Raw genomic sequence first — 17,136 nt, forward strand, 5'->3', positions numbered from 1 at the left:
GGTGGAAAAAATGCCCTGACATTGGTGTCAGTGCTTAGTAGGAGGAAGAAATGCCCCGACATTAGTGTCAGTGGTCAGTAGGAGAAAGAAATATCCTGATTTTGGTGTCAATAGTCAGTAGGTGGAAAAAATGCCCTGACATTGGTGTCAGTGCTTAGTAGGAGGAAGAAATTCCCCCACATTGGTGTCAGTGGTCAGTAGGAGGAATAAATACCTCAACATTGGTGTCAGTGGTCAGTAGAAGGAAGAAATGCCCCCACATTGGTGTCAGTGGGAGAAAGAAATTCACCAACATTGGTGTCAGTGGTCAGTAGGAGAAAGAAATATCCCGACTTTGGTGTCAATAGTGGTAGGAAAAAATGCCCTGACATTGGTGTCAGTGCTTAGTAGGAGGAAGAAATGCCCCGACATTGGTGTCAGTGGTCAGTAGGAGGAAGAAACACCCAGACATTGGTGTCAGTGGTCAGTAGGAGGAAGAAATATTCAGACTTTGGTGTCAATAGTCAATGGGAGGAAAAAATGCCTTGACATTGGTGTCAGTGGTCAGTGGAAGGAAGAATCTTCCCAACATTGATGTCAGTGGTCAGTAAGAGGAAGAAATGCCCCCACATTGGTGTCAGAGTGACACACATCTACCTGGCTATCCACACGATGTAAAAGGAAATGTGATTCATCAGACCAGGCCACCTTCTTGCTCCGTGGTCCAGCGCTGATGCTTGCCCATTGTAGGCTCTTTTGGCTGTGGACACAGGTCAGCATGAACACCCTTACTGGTCTCTTTCTATTAGAACCAGTATTCACTTTTTCAACAAATTGAGCTCAAGTAGCTCTTTTATTGGATTAGACTACATGGGCCTGCATTCCCTCCCCACCTCCATCAATTAACCTTCCCTCCCCACCTCTATCAATGAGCCTTCCCTCTGTACCTCCATCAATTAACCTTCCCTCCCCACCTCCATCAATGAGCCTTTCCTCCCCACCTCCATCAATGAGCCCTCCCTCCCCACCTCCATCAATGAGCCTTCCCTCCCCACCTCCATCAATGAGCCTTCCCTCCCCACCTCCATCAATGAGCATTCCCTCCCCACCTCCATCAATTAACCTTCCCTCCCCACCTCCATCAATGAGCCTTCCCTCCCCACCTCCATCAATGAGCCTTCCCTCCCCACCTCCATCAATGAGCCTTCCCTCCCCACCTCTATCAATGAGCCTTCCCTTCCCACCTCCATCAATGAGCCTTCCCTCCCCACCTCCATCAATGAGCCTTCCCTCCCCACCTCCATCAATGAGCCTTCCCTCCCCAACTCCATCAATGAGCCTTCCCTCCCCACCTCTATCAATGAGCCTTCCCTCCCCACCTCCATCAATGAGCCTTCCCTCCCCACCTCCATCAATGAGCCTTCCCTCCCCACCTCCATCATTGAGCCTTCCCTTCTCACCTCCATCAATGAGCCTTCCCTCCCCACCTCCATCAATGATCTGTCCCTCCCCACCTCCATCAATTAACCTTCCCTCCCCACCTCTATCAATGAGCCTACCCTCCCCACCTCCATCAATTAACCTTCCCTCTCCTCCTCTATCAATGAGCCTTCCCTCCCCACCTCTATCAATGAGCCTTCCCTCCCCACCTCCATCAATTAACCTTCCCTCTCCACCTCCATCAATGAGCCTTCCCTCCCCACCTCCATCAATGAGCCTTCCCTCTGTACCTCCATCAATGAGCCTTACCTCTCCACCTCTATCAATGAGCCTTCCCTCCCCACCTCTATCAATGAGCCTTCCCTCCCCACCTCCATCAATGAGCCTTCCCTTCTCACCTCCATCAATGAGCCTTCCCTACTCACCTCCATCAATGAGCCTTTCCTCACCACCTCAATCAATGCTCTTTCCCTCCCCACCTCCATCAATGATATTTCCCTCCCCACCTCCATCAATGAGCCTTCCCTCCTCACCTCCATCAATAGGCCTTCCCTCCCCACCTCCATCAATGATCTTTCCCTCCCCACCTCCATCAATGAGCCTTCCCTCTCCACGTGCCATAATGAGCCTTCCCTCCTCACCTCCATCAATGAGCCTTCCCTCCTCACCTCCAATAATGAGCCTTCCTTCCCCAGCTTCCATCAATGAGCCTTCCCTCCCCACCTCCATCAATGAGTCTTCCCTCCCCACCTCCATTTATGAGTCTTCCCTCCCCACCTCCATTTATGAGTTTTCCCTCCCCACCTCCATCAATGAGCTTTCCCTCCCCACCTCCATCTATGAGTTTTCCCTCTCCACCTCTATCAATGAGTCTTCCCTCCCCACGTCCATCAATGAGCCTTCCCTCCCCACCTCCATCAATGAGCTTTCCCTTCCCACCTCCATCAACGAGCCTTCCCTTCCCACCTCCATCAATAATCCTTCCCTCCCCACCTCCATCAATGAGCATTCCCCTCCACCTCCATCAATGAGTAGGGATGAGCTTTGAGTTTGAGTCAAACCCAAGTTCAACTCGAACATCAGCTGTTCGTGTGTTCGCTGAACACACAAACAAATGGGGCACTCGACGGGAAGTTTGCCCGCTGATGAGCGTCCCATAATGCACTGCGCTGTTGCAGTGAATAAATTACTGATAATCTGATAATCATGACCTGTATGCTTTGGCCAATCACAGCACAGTGTCCTGTCATAGGCATGATTGCCCAAAGGCAGGCTGCCTTTAGCCAATCATGGCTCAGGGGCTAAGTCCACGCCCACACTAATATAAGGCTGCTGCTTACACGGCAGTCATGTATAGTGTATGATAATAGAGGTTAGGCAGGTAATTAGTGGATAGTGTGTTGAGTTAGATTAGTGCAGTCAGTGTAGTGAACAGCCATACCCCACTTTTATAATGTATAGATATGTTGTAGTCCTGGATCCCCTCTTGGTGCTCCCCAAGTTTTGTGTCCCTGTCACTCATAGTTCGTGTGCAGTGCCATGCCAAGCTGACCAAGATTTCCCATAGATGTCAATGTTAGACAGGGAGCAGTGCCATGCCAAGCTGACCGAGATTTCCCATAGGTGCCAATGAATACTTTTTTGGTGAATGGGTAGGGGTATGATGTACCCAATAGCCATCCACATAGGGGGGCGGGATCTGGGGCTCCCTTGTTAAAGGGGGCTTCCAGATTCTGATAAGCCCCCCACCCGCAGACCCCCACAACCACAGCCCAGGGTTGCCGAGAAGAGACCCTTGTCCCCATCAACATGGCCCCCTCCCCTATCCTGGCCAGTCAGGCTGCTTGCTCAGATAAGGATCTGGTATGGATTTTGAGGGGGGGGGGGGGGTCCACACCATTTTTTTTATTTTTTTTTATTTGTATTGCCGGGAGCCGAAAATAAATTGAAGTGGCGAGCAAGTTTAAATGACATTTTTTCTTTAGAAATGTCAATATTGCTGCAGCAGGCTCCATACATTGTACAGATGCGCCAATTTACAGGAACATTAGGGGACGAAATTTAAAGGAATTTTTAATTTTTATTGTTTCACTTTAAGCATTATTAAAATCACTGCTCCTGTAAAAACGATTGTTTTAAAAAAAATTTTTTTTGCATTGATACATGTCCCCCAGGGCAGTCCCCATACACTTTTTATGGCAATAACTTGCATATAAGCCTTTAAAATGAGGACTTTTGATTTTTCATGTTCATGCCCCATAGACTTTAATAGAGTTCGCATGTTCACTAGAACTTTTTCCCTGTTGGAAAATGTTCTGGTGCGAACGGGGGGGGGGGGGGGGAGGGGGTTGTTGTTCGGCCCATCACTAATCACTATGATGGCAGCTTCAATATAAACCGTCATGCTGGAAAATATTTACTAATGTGTGATTGCTGGTTTATAATCTGACCAGCTCTCTGATGAGTCAAATCTGGTGGAAACGGTGGAGCACAATTGCTGTTATTTCTTCACTTGAGTGATTACTGAGCATTGTTTATCGACTGAATTTATCAGATCATATTTCTGCACTTTTTTCACTTGGGACTTTGTTGATGGACTATTTACTGATTTATTGATTTATTTAATTATTTATTAAACAATGTATTTATTTAGTGTTGTTCAATTAAATATTCTTGTATTTATTGTGATTTTCTGCGTCTGCACTTTTTGGATTTTAGTTGCTTATTACACTTTTAGGAATTTATTATCTTGAGGCACTTTTTTTTTAATGTAATTTTTTTCTTTATAAATAATTGGATATTGGTATTCACATGATTATACATATATATTTTTAATACAATAATTATTTTACACTAGCCACATTTGGACTTGTTATGATTAACTATTTACCTTATTTTTATTTTTTTTCACATATTTTAGCCTTTTCTCATTACAACCAGTTTTATACGTTTATTTTTATTCGCACATTAGCCACTTTGGGAATAATAAAAATTTGCGCTGGTCACCTTACCTTTCCATTAACATGTAGGACACCTGCAGTTAATTAGCAGCATTTTTTGTCTCCCTTTGGCTAATTGAACCTCAAATTATCTTGGCGCCTGATCTCCTTTTTTTTACATAAATCCTTAGGTCCCTTTCACACATACGGTCCGTTCAGTTCATCAGTACAGTCATGTCAAAATGTATCAGTTTTTCATTCGTTTATCATCCGTTTATCATCCATTTATCATCCATTTTTCATCCATTTTTCATCTGTTTTTCATCTGTTTTTCATCCATTTTTTGTCCGTTTTTCATCCATTTCTCATCTATTTTTCATCAATTTTTCATCTGTTTTTCATCTGTTTTTCATCAGTTTTTCATCCGCTATTCATCCGTTTTTCATCCGCTTTTCATCCGTTTTTCATCCGTTTTTCATCCATTTCTCATCTGTTTTTCATCTTTTTTTCATCTGTTTTTCATCCGTTTTTCATCCATTTTTCATCCGTTTTTCATCCGTTTTTCATCCGTTTTTCATCCGTTTTTCATCTTTTTTTCATCTGTTTTTCATCCATTTCTCATCTATTTTTCATCAATTTTTCATCTGTTTTTCATCTGTTTTTCATCCATTTTCGTCCGTTTTTCATCCATTTCTCATCTATTTTTCATCAATTTTTCATCTGTTTTTCATCCATTTTTCATCTGTTTTTCATCCATTTTCGTCCGTTTTTCATCCATTTTTCATCTGTTTTTCATCTGTTTTTCATCCATTTCTCATCTGTTTTTCATCCATTTCTCATCTGTTTTTCATCTGTTTTTCATCTGTTTTTCATCTGTTTTTCATCTGTTTTTCATCCGTTTTTCATCCGTTTTTCATCCGTTTTTCATCTGTTTTTCATCCATTTTTCGTCCGTTTTTCATCCATTTCTCATCTATTTTTCATCAATTTTTCATCTGTTTTTCATCCATTTTTCGTCTGTTTTTCATCCATTTTTCGTCCGTTTTTCATCCATTTCTCATCTATTTTTCATCCAATTTTCATCTGTTTTTCATCCATTTCTCATCTGTTTTTCATCCATTTCTCATCTGTTTTTCATCCATTTCTCATCTATTTTTCATCAATTTTTCATCTGTTTTTCATCGATTTTTCATCTGTTTTTCATCCATTTTCGTCCGTTTTTCATCCATTTCTCATCAATTTTTCATTAATTTTTCATCTGTTTTTCATCTGTTTTTCATCTGTTTTTCATCCGCTTTTCATCCATTTTTCATCTGTTTTTTGTCCATTTTTCATCCGTTTTTCATCAATTTTTCGTCTGTTTTTTATCCATTTCTCATCTATTTTTCATCAATATTTCATCCGTTTTTCATCCATTATTCATCTGTTTTTTCCACTACCAATGCAAAAACAGATTAAAAAAATGGACCGTTTGTCCGTTTACATCCTTTTTTCGTCCGATCCGTTTTTTTGATGGATGAAAAATAGGGCTTTCATCCATTCCAAAAAACGGACATTGACGGAAGTGGATGAAAATGGATGTTAACGGATGATCATCCGTTGTCATCCGTTTTTACATAGAGATGCATTGATGTCCATTTTTCATCCGTCAACGGATGAATGAAATACGGACAAACGTGTGAAAGGGGCCTTACACTTGACCATTTTTTTCTTCATTCAACTTCAGGGACAACATGTTCACTTGCTGCTTAATATATTTTCCACCCACTTTCAGATGCCATTGTAATGAGATAATCAATATTATTCATTTTACTGTGTCCCTAATGTTATGGATAATCGGTGTAATCGTTGCCTGCCTCCAAAAACTAAAAATGATTGTCAAAATCAGAAACAAAATAATAATTTGTGAAATAAAAACCTTTACAAAAGAGAGACAAATTCTAAAACGCAATCCAATTATTCGATATAGAGGGTGAAGCTTCTTATCTGCTGCAGGCTTCCCCATCACAGTTATGTTTCTACTACAGTATTTGTATTCAAATGTAAAACTTATGAGCTTTTCTTTAAGCACAGTGCTCAGTATTCCTGCATAGATCGCATATGTCACCGCTTAACTGATGTTACGTAGAATGAATAAGTGCTCAAAATATCTCTATGGGTATAAATGCTCAAAATGAATACTAATTATTGGAGGGTTGTATGATGATAGATCAAATCCACCTCATCGGAGTATAATAGTCAATAACTTGGTGGGTAAGCTACATATCTCTATGCTGATGACAAAAACGTATGCAATATTGTTAATATTCATGGAGTTGTTTGAAACATGGAACATGATTTGGCATTCCCAGAACATTTGTCAAAGTAGTAGAAGCTGCCGTTCAACATATCTAAATGCAAATGAAGGCACCTAGAGAAAAATAATCCTGATTATTCTATATAGATCTTTAGTTATCATTAGAGGGGTCACCAGCAGGAGGAAGAAGGTCCTGATTCTTCTAAATAGATCTTTATGTCACTAGAGGGCATTGGCGTAGCGTGGGTTGTCAGCGACCGGGGCAAGCTAAGTAATTTGCGCCCCCTACACAAACCTACAAGACCATTACACAGACCACTACACTGACACCTACACTGACCTAGCTGACCACTACACAGACCTACCTTATTCCTACACTGACCTACCTGATTACTATACTGACACCTACACAGACCTACCTGACCACTACACAGACCTACCTTATACCTACACTGACACCTACACTGACCTAGCTGACCAATACACAGACACCTACACTGACCAACCTGATCACTACACTGAGCACCCTAATTGCTATACTGACACCTACACTGACCTACCTGACCACTACACTGACCTACCTGACCACTACACTGACCTACCTGACCACTACACTGACCACTACACTGGCTTACCTGATTCCTGCACTAACCGACCTGATCACTACACTGACCTACCTAATTACTATACTGACCCCTCCACTGAACCCTACACTGACATTCCTGAATTCTACACTGACTTACCTGACACCTTCACTGACACTTTCACCGACCCCCTTACACTGACACCCCCTACACTGACACCCCCTACACTGACACCCCCATACACTGACACCCCCCATACACTGACACCTACACTGACCCCCCTACACTGACCCATCTACACTGATCCCCCCTACACTGACCCCCCCTTACACTGACAACTACACTGACCCCCCCCTACACTGACCCCCCTATACTGATCCCCCTTCACTGACACCTACACTGACCCCCCTACACTAACCACCCCTACATTCCCACATACACTGGGACCTACACTGACCCCACAAACTGACAACTATACTGACACCACACACTGACTCCCCTACACTAACCCCCCTACACTGACACCTACAATGACCCCCTACACTAACAACTACGCTGACGCCCCTACACTGACCCCCTCTTCACTGACCCCCCTACACTGACACCTATTCTGCCCCCCTATATTGACCTCCCTACACTGACCCCCCATACACTGACCCCCCCATACACTGACACCTACACTGACCCCCTACACTGACCCCCCCTCTTGCACTGACCCCCCCCCATACACTGACACCTACACTGACACCCCTACACTGACCCCCTACACTGACAACTACACTGACACCTACACTGACCTATCTCCCCCCTCCCATGTCCACTTCCCTGGGCCCCCGGGGCAGGCAGCACATCACTCACCTCTTTCTGTGTCCAGACACTGGCGACTTGAGGAGACAATCTGGAGCGGAGGAGAAACACAGCTTGTCAGCAGCAGCAGCCAGCGTGTCAGAGTCAGCAGCCAGCATGGAGGCAGCCGGCCCGGACAGCAGGGAGAGACTCCAAGAGCGGTGCTGCACATTCACCGAGCCACCGGCTACCATCTTCACCCACGACCAAAGCTGCCTCCAGGCCGCACATGACACCTTCAGCGTCCATCGCTCGTCCTGCACAAAGAGGCAGTAAAGGAGCCAAACACAGGAAAGAGCGGGCGGGCAGGCCGCCAGATGGGGCATTGTCACAATAAAGGGATGGGGGACACTATGATTTTGCGGATGGCGGGCATGGGATGCGCCCCCCTAAATGTTGCGCCCCGGTGCCAGTGGCCCCCTCCACACCCCCCACGCTACACCACTGCTAGAGGGGTCCCCAGCAGGAGGAAAGAGGGCCTGATTCCTCTATAGATCTTTATTATTACTGAAGGGGTCACCAGCAGGAGGAGGGGGGGGGGGCTTATTCCTCTATATAGATCTTTATTTCATTAGAGAGGTCATCAGCAGGAAGAAGGAGGTCCTGATTCCTCTATATAATTATTTATATTACTAAAGGTATCTTCAGCAGGAGGAAGGAGGTCCTCCTTCCTCTATATAGATCTTTAAATAACTAGAGGGGTCAACAGTAGGATGAAAAAGGTTCTGATTCTTCAGTTTAGACCTTTATATCACTAGAGGGGTCACCAGAAGGAGGAAGGAGGTCCTGAGTCCTCTATATAATTATTTCTATTACTAAAGGGATTTTCAGCAGGAGGAAGGAGGTCCTGATTCCTCTATATAGATCTTTATATTACTAGAGGGTCACCAGCAGGTGGAAGGAGGTCCTGAGTCCTCTATATAGATCTTTATATCACTAGATGGGTCTCTAGCAGGAGGAAGGAGGTCCTGATTCCTCTATATAGATCTTTATATCACTAGATGGGTCACTAGCAGAAGGAAGGAGGTCCTGCATCTGCTACATAGATCTTTAGTTGGACTTCATTTGGAATACTGTATCCAGAGATCTCACTTACAAAAAGATATTGAAAAGATAAAACAGGTCCAGAGACAGGCAACAAAAGTGGTGAAAGTCAATAAGGTATATATAGTCCTTTCTCTGTGTGGGGTGGAGGGAAGGCTGGCCCTCTCAAGCAGGCTGTATGGGGCTCCACAATTTCTAATGGAGGCCCAGTAAATATGTATAGTTGCATAGTTACCTGGAGTGGAGTTCTTCTTAAAGATTGTTCTTTAAGAGCAATTCAAACCCAGCAGGGGTTCTAATATTTCCCCCATTCCATCTAAAACTGCAGAATGTTTTCGCTTTAATTACACTATGACAGTATGTATGTGTAGTACTGCTTTTTTTTTTTTAAATTTCGCATTTTCGAAACCACTGTAATCAACAGTGATTTACTGAGCTGATTGTTACGGTCATCAGCCATAAAACGATAAATGGGATGTTTGGTTTGCACCCCACAAATCTCAGCAGACTATTATCGTCCACTCATTCATGCAGAGATAATGATTTGCAGTGCTGGGGAGAGAAGTCCCTGGCAGTGGTTTGTGGAGGGAATACCATGTTTCATTCCCAAGCCTCCCACAGAAACCCAGGGAAATGAGAGGGAAACAAAAGACGAGTCTTAAATGGAGACAGATGGCAGAGGATGCCACACATGGGGCTGGCAGAGCTGCCGCATTCCTCACCCTCCCCCGCTTGTGGAAGTGTTTGAAGGAGCGGCTGGATGTAAAGAAAGAGTATGAAGTGAGCTGACAGTTGCGTCACAATGCTGACCACAACACGAGGCCCGAAAATGAGGACCTCAAATCTGTCCTTCCAGAATATAGACCTAAAATCTGTCCTTCTAAATTGACGACCCAACATCTGTCCTTCCAGAATAAAGACCCAAAATCTGTCCGTCCAGAATGAAGATCCAAAATCTGTCCTTCCAGGATGAAGATCCAACATCTGTCCTTCCAGAATGAAGATCCAAAATCTGTCCTTCCAGAATGAAGACCCTAAATCTGTCCTTCTAGTATGAACATCCAAAATCTGTCCTTCCAGAATGAAGACCCAACATCGGTCATTCCAGAATGAAGACCCAACATCTGTCCTTCAAGAATGAAGACCCAAAATCTGTCCTTCCAGAATAAAGAGCCATCTGTCCTTTCAGAATGAAGACCCAAAATTTGTCCTTCCAGAATGAAGACCCAACATCTGTCCTTCCAGAATGAAGATCCACCATCCGTCTTTCCAGAATGAAGACCCAACATCTGTCCTTCCAGAATAAAGACCCAAAATCTGTCCTTCAAGAATGAAGATCCAACATCCATCTTTCCAGAATGAAGACCCAACATCTGTCCTTCCAGAATGAAGACCCAAAATCTCTCCTTCCAGAATAAAGAGCCAACATCTGTACTTTCAGAATGAAGACCCAAAATTTGTCCTTCCAGAATGAAGACCCAACATCTGTCCATCCAGAATGAAGATCCAAAATCTGATCCAGAGGAGAAAGTTAACACCATACCAAACCACCTACAAAGTGATACAGTACATTCTACCTATTCACCAAATGATCAGTGACACTTGGATTGTTGTGGTGGTGGTGATCAGGGACACTATAACTGGTGTGATGGTGATAAGGGACAATACAACTTCATCACATCTAATAAAATGAAGGGTCATTCACACCAGCAGCTGTGTCAAACATGCTGGGAGATGCGCACTAGTAAACTGGTTCAAACTTTACTGAATCAAAAAATAAAGTTTCTTAAATCTAACCTCCATCCTTCCCTTCAGTCTTGCACAGTTGTACCTTCTCCTCAATGAAATGGCTTCCTCTGATTTCTCTGCACACTGTGAGCTTCTCACAATGTGTATTACAAGCTGCAGCAAGTCAGATAGAGCCCGACTCATTTCCTGGCTGGAGGAGATCCAGTTTTATCTAGCTCTTTCCTCCCCAGTCTGACTGTCCCTTGCTTGCCCCTTTCATTCATTGGATTTCAGTTCTTTTAATCATAGAGGCTCAGCATCACATGTGGGTATTACCAGCCAGTACCTAGTAACACCCATTCCTTTAGACTGACATCCACCCATCAAGGGATTTTTGATAGTTGCATAACTCCTCCCAAGAGCAAGTCCACTGCTTGCATAAGGGCTGGATGCTCTTGAGAGGAGTACTGAGGCAGGGTGCTGTGATGTTTTTAAGAAGCTTTAAACAGCCCCCTGCTGCAACACCTACCCCCCCCCCCCCCACCAGCCATTATCTGTCGGCACTGCATTGAGAAGCATAGAGATCCAGGGATGGCAAAATTTAAGAAGATTAAAGTGGTTCTAAATTCAAACCTTTTTTGCCTTAATGCATTCTCTGCATTAAGGTTAAAAAATGCCCCTCTATTTGTTCTTTCCACACCCATCCCTCACTTTCTAGTCTCACAGGAGAAAATAAGCTCCTATTGCTGTCAGTCAAACTCATGTGAGGAGGGAGCAGGGGCATGGCTTATTGGCCCTTATGTGTCTGTGGATGCACACAACCTGGCTTGGGAGCACAAACGCATCGGTGCCCCCTGGCTTGCTAAGGAAGCATTAAGAGGAGGGAGGAGTGGGCAGCATGGATGGGAGATGGCAAAGAGGCAGTAATGGACCTCTCTGTGCAATATCGTAGCACACAGAAGGTAAGTGTAGCACCCTCCTAGGTAGGTGCTAGGAAAAAGCATATAATTGCTCCTCCTGCTTATCAGGGGAGCCTGATCTATTAGGGTGCCTGTCATGTGTTTCCAGGTGTGATTCACTGGGTCTGAGGGAGTGTCCCCACTGCATCCAATGAGGGAGCTTGTTGGACAACGGAGGAAACCTAGCCAGTGACACATCATGTTTTATGGAAGTCCCAGTGGGAGGGCATTCTCGCAATGCATCCCGGGATTGACCATAAATACTGAGGGGACACGAGACAGGGCATCTTTGGGCAGGAAGCCAGGTCCCAGGAAGAGGTGGACGGCTGTCTCTCCTCCTGGAAGGTGGTTCAGGCAGTTGGCCTAGGAACCAAGTGTGGAGCTGAGCTGCAGAGGATCCAGAGTGCTGACAGTGGAGCTGCTGGCAGAGTCTCTTGAGAAAAACAGTGTCCGTGAGTACCAGGGGATTTGCCAAAGGGTCTGCCCAGGAAGGGGGACCACTCCAATGAAGTCAGGGGATCAAGGAGCTAGCTCACACAGGGAGTGTTACAGTAAAGGGGGTGCCGTGTAGAGAACCCTGAAGAATAGGAACAAAGGGGGTGCCAGGAAGGTCCCTGAAGATTGTTCTGCAGTACAGTACAGTTTACATCAGACAGTTCACTTACTATTACTTCACTGCTATTGACAAAGTGAAGCAGCGGCCTTGCCGCACTCAGCATTATTCAGTCGCCCTAGCCAATTGTGCATAGTTATAAAAGTTGGAGTATCCCACTCATTCCCTTCTCCTACCCAAGTTCTCAATAAAAACACAAAAAAACAAAACTACTGGACTGTTTCCTGACTGAGCTAAAACACTTGGGAAAATGTTGAACTGTCATGATGTTGCTAATGGTAACCCAGGGGAACCCCTAACCAGCAGCTCCCAAGGGAGGAGTGCCACATAAGGATAAGAACCTTTTTTATTCATTTTTTAGAAACAGTTTAGGCTTCAGCTTTAACCACTTGCCAACCGCTCACTGAGCTGGTACTGCGGCAAAGTGGCTCGTTATCGTCCAGCGACGTAGACCTACATCGCTGGATCCTGCCCCCTCTTGGCGGCGCGCGCGCGCCGCCGGAGGCCCCCCCCTGCTGTACTCAGACACAGCGGGAGTCGGGTCAGAGGAGGAGAGGCGGTGATCCTCGCCGCTCTTCCCCGTTGTGTAAACAAAGCGGGCGGATCTCCTCTGTGGCAGGCAGGGACAGATTACAGGATTCAGCATAGCTGAACCTGCGATCTGTGTCTGTGTCACACAATCCCCTCCCCCCACACACCTCAGTAAGCATGAGGCATACATTTAACCCCTTGATCACCAATAAAGTTAACCCCTTCCCTGCCAGTGTTATTATTACAGTAATAGTGCATATGTATAGCACTGATTACTGTAATAATGTCACTGGTACCCCTAAAAGTGTCAAAAATGTCAGTTAGGGGTCCGATCTGTCCGCCGCAATGTCGCAGTCCCGCAAAAAAAAAAATCGCAGATCGAAGCCATTACTAGTAAAAAAAAATAAACAATAAAAATGACAAAAATCTTTCCCGTAGTTAGTAAACGCGATAACTTTAGCACAAACCAATCAATATACGCTTATTGCAATTTTTTTACCAAAAATATGTAGCAGAAAACAAATTGGCCTAAAATGTTAAAAAAAATTGGATTTTTAAATTTTTTTTCGGGGAATGTTATATATCAGAATGTAAAAAATATTGTTTTGTTTTTTTTCAAAATTGTCGCTCTTTTTTTCAAAAAGTAAAAATCGCACAGGTGATCAAATACCACCAAAAGAAAGCTCTATTTGTGGGGAAAAAAATTGTCCGTTAAAGTAACGCAGTGCCGAATCGCAAAATATAGCCTGGTCAGGAATGGGGTAAAATCTTCCGGTCTTAAAGCGGTTAAAAATACGCTCATTGAGGATTTTTTTGTCAAAGACATGTAGCTAAATACATTTTGGCCTAAATATATGACAAAAATTGAATATATTGGATATTTTTTAACTGTCAAAGTAGAAAATGTCAATTTTTTCGCAAAATTTTCGCTCTTTTTTTATTAATATCGCAAAAAATGAAAAGCGCAGAGGGGATCAAATACCACCAAAAGAAAGCTCTGTTTGTGGGGAAAAAAGGACGTAAATTTTCGTTTGGGTACGGCGTTGCATGACCGCGCAATTGTCAGTTAAAGTCGCGCAGTGCCAAGTTGCAAAAAGTGGCCTGGACGTAAAGCAGGAAAATCCTGCTTTAGAGCCGGTTCACACTAATCTGACTTGTCAGGCGACTTGGTCAGCCTGACAAGTCACGCACCGTCGCGGTCCATTGACTGCTACAGGAACCATTCTAATAGGAGCGACACAAGTCGCTCTGATTTAGAAAAAGGGTCCCGTATGACTTCGGGGCGACCTGGAGCGACTTGCATGGACATTCATTTAATGAAGTCCGAGCGAGTCGCGCCGAAGTCGCGCTGCACGCGACTTCACAGGTCGCCCCCGAAGTCGGAGAGACCAAGTGTGAACCGGCACTTAAAGTGGTTAACAATGTTGCATTGCTATGTGTATTTTCTACAGGAATGGGGTAACTCATATCCTCCAAAGGTGGAAAAACCCTTTTAAGCTCCGCACTAAAAGATATTTTAGAATACGGCAGTTAACACGTGAAGCTTTCCAGAGCGGAGACAAAATTATTTTCTGAAATAATGTTCCCCCAGCAGGTGACTTATGTTTTTTTTTTTGTAAGCTTTTCGTTGGCGCTGTCATACTGCAATCATTCGTTTGCCTTCCTTCCAAAACCAATCGTCATGCCGGGTTTGGCCTCCAACACAAGTCTCCTGTCATCTGACACTGCGGACGGCTAGCCACACAAGCGTTGGGAGCACGGTTCCAGGAAATCGACCTAATCATAAAAAACTATGTGGTTGATCGTAATGCGCTCCACAAAATCAAATATTTGCTGAGATTTAGAAAAATAACCAAAAAAAAAAAGAAAAAGTAACCATTTCACAAATCGGTAAAAGTCATAGAAATAATTTTTTTCTCTCTTTTCATGTCTTTGGCAGAATTCAAAGAAGCCTTTTCGCTCTTTGATCGAACCCCTAACGGCGAGATGAAAATCACCTACGGACAATGCGGGGACGTTCTGAGGTCGCTGGGGCAGAACCCGACCAATGCTGAAGTCATGAAAGTCCTCGGACGGCCAAAACCAGAAGGTTAGCCAGTGTTTGTCATGTCTGCTTGCCAGAAAAATTAATGTTTTGCAAACAGGCTGTGTTTTTCCAGAGTTCTGTCAATTCAACTTTCTCCGGCTGAAAAAGAAAACGCGAGAGAGCGGAGAAAGAAATTTGGTAGCGAGCAAACTGGCACATGCCGACATTTTATTACATAATGCAAAACAGCTTTGCGGTTCTTTATTATTATTCATTCTCAAATTATTGCAAGCTAGAAAGGTTAAAGACTAACTCTGAGCTCATTTTTTTTTTTTTACGTGTGGAGCAATGACCCCCAAAGGAGCTGTTGGATTTATAATGAGCTCTCGTACCTTCCTTATGGTGACCTGCCCATTAGGTTCACCCAAACAATTAATTACCAACCAGTAGCAATCAGACAGACTTCATAGCCTCCAATCTTCTTTTGCACAATTTATTGGCTCAGTTGTCTTGGGAAAGGGTTAGAGGTACAAGATACTCTACAACCAGGGGAGGACTGGGCCCCCTGGTACAGGATACTCTACAACCAGGGGAAATTGCCCCCTGGGCCACTCTTATTCTCCGTTAAAAGGCTGCACCGCTTCTGCCACAGACATGCCTAAATGATTCCAGGTAAAGAGAAGTAAAAAGTCCCTGCCGCTGACCAACTGAGTGCGGGATGAAGACCAGGACAGAGCACAGCCCCCCCCACAGCATCAATGGTGTAAACTGTGTCTGAGCAGAGGCCGGTTCTATGCCCCACTGGAGACTCTCCTCCCCTAGGCAGCCCCGATTGAGCTGTCCTAGCTCCCTCCAACTACCCCGTGCTGACCAGGTCGGGAAACCGGATTCGTCTTGGGAGTAGAGAGTACCTGGAGCAAAGCTTCAGCCTGGAATGGTGGTCAGAAGGAGGCCAGGAAGAGGGAGAGTGGGAGGGGGGCCGAGTCACTGCACCAGTGGCCTCTGGATTGTACTTGCCCCCTGGGCCGAAAGTTGCCAGTCAGCCCCTGTCTACAACAGAGGCAAAAATTCCCTCCACTCAGTAGACCTCTCACAAACATTTTCAGGTCCGGATGGGTTTCTGTCTTCAACTATCTTTTGTTCTCTTCCTCAGGTCAGCAGTAGGACTTTCTAGGCTTCTGCCACAGGTGTAGTCTCTTTAACCTCTGCCACAGGCTAGTGCAGATTCTATAGGCCCAGATGTGCGGTTCCCTATAGTTTCTTCAGCCTCTGCCACAGGCTAGTGCAGATTCTGTAAACCCAGATGTGTGGCTACCTTATAGTTTCTTCAGCCTCTGCCACAGGCTAGTGTAGATTCTGTAGGCTCAAATGGGTGGCTACCTTATAGTTTCTTCAGCCTCTGCCACAGGCTAGTGTAGATTCTCTAAACCCAGATGGGGGGCTACCTTATAGTTTCTTCAGCCTCTGCCACAGGCTAGTGCAGATTCTGTAGGCTCAAATGGGTGGCTACTTTATAGTATCTTCAGCCTCTGCCACAGGCTAGTGCAGATTCCGTAAGCCCAGGTGGGTGGCTACCTTATAGTTTCTTCAGCCTCTGCCATTGTGCAGATTCTGTAGGCCCAGATGGGTGGCTACCTTATAGTTTCTTCAGCCTCTGCAACAGGCTAGTGCAGATTCTATAGGCCTAGATGTGTGGTTCCCTATAGTTTCTTCAGCCTCTGCCATGGGCTAGTGTAGATTCTGTAGGCCCAAATGAGGGGCTACCTTATAGTTTCTTCAGCCTCTGCCACAGGCTAGTGCAGATTCTGTAGGCCCAAATGGGTGGCTACTTTATAGTATCTTCAGCCTCTGCCATGGGCTAGTGTAGATTCTGTAGGCCCAAATGGGTGGCTACCTTATAGTTTCTTCAGTCTCTGCCACAGGCTAGTGCAGATTCTATAGGCCCAGATGTGTGGTTCCCTATAGTTTCTTCAGCCTCTGCCACAGGCTAGTGCAGATTCGGTAAACCCAGATGGGTGGCTACCTTATAGTTTCTTAAGCCTCTGCCACAGGCTAGTGTAGATTCTGTAAGCCCAGATGGCTGGCTACCTTATAGTTTCTTCAGCCTCTGCCACAGGCTAGTGCAGGTTTTATAGGCCCCGATGTGTGGTTA

General features: G+C 44.9%; 1 protein-coding gene across 1 annotated transcript in view; it reads left to right on the top strand.

Annotated features, from left to right (window-relative positions):
• The window catches only part of MYL3 (myosin light chain 3), a 76,226-nt gene that overhangs the window by 34,580 nt on the left and 24,510 nt on the right, over window positions 1–17,136 (top strand). Inside the window, exon 3 of the mRNA XM_082257297.1 lies at window positions 14,898–15,047. Within this exon, the coding sequence (XP_082113423.1) occupies window positions 14,898–15,047 (150 nt within the window). The remainder of the gene's footprint in view (window positions 1–14,897; window positions 15,048–17,136) is intronic.

This window comes from Pelophylax lessonae, assembly GCF_965119305.1.
Source record: "Pelophylax lessonae genome assembly, chromosome: 5".
Lineage (NCBI taxonomy): Eukaryota > Metazoa > Chordata > Amphibia > Anura > Ranidae > Pelophylax > Pelophylax lessonae.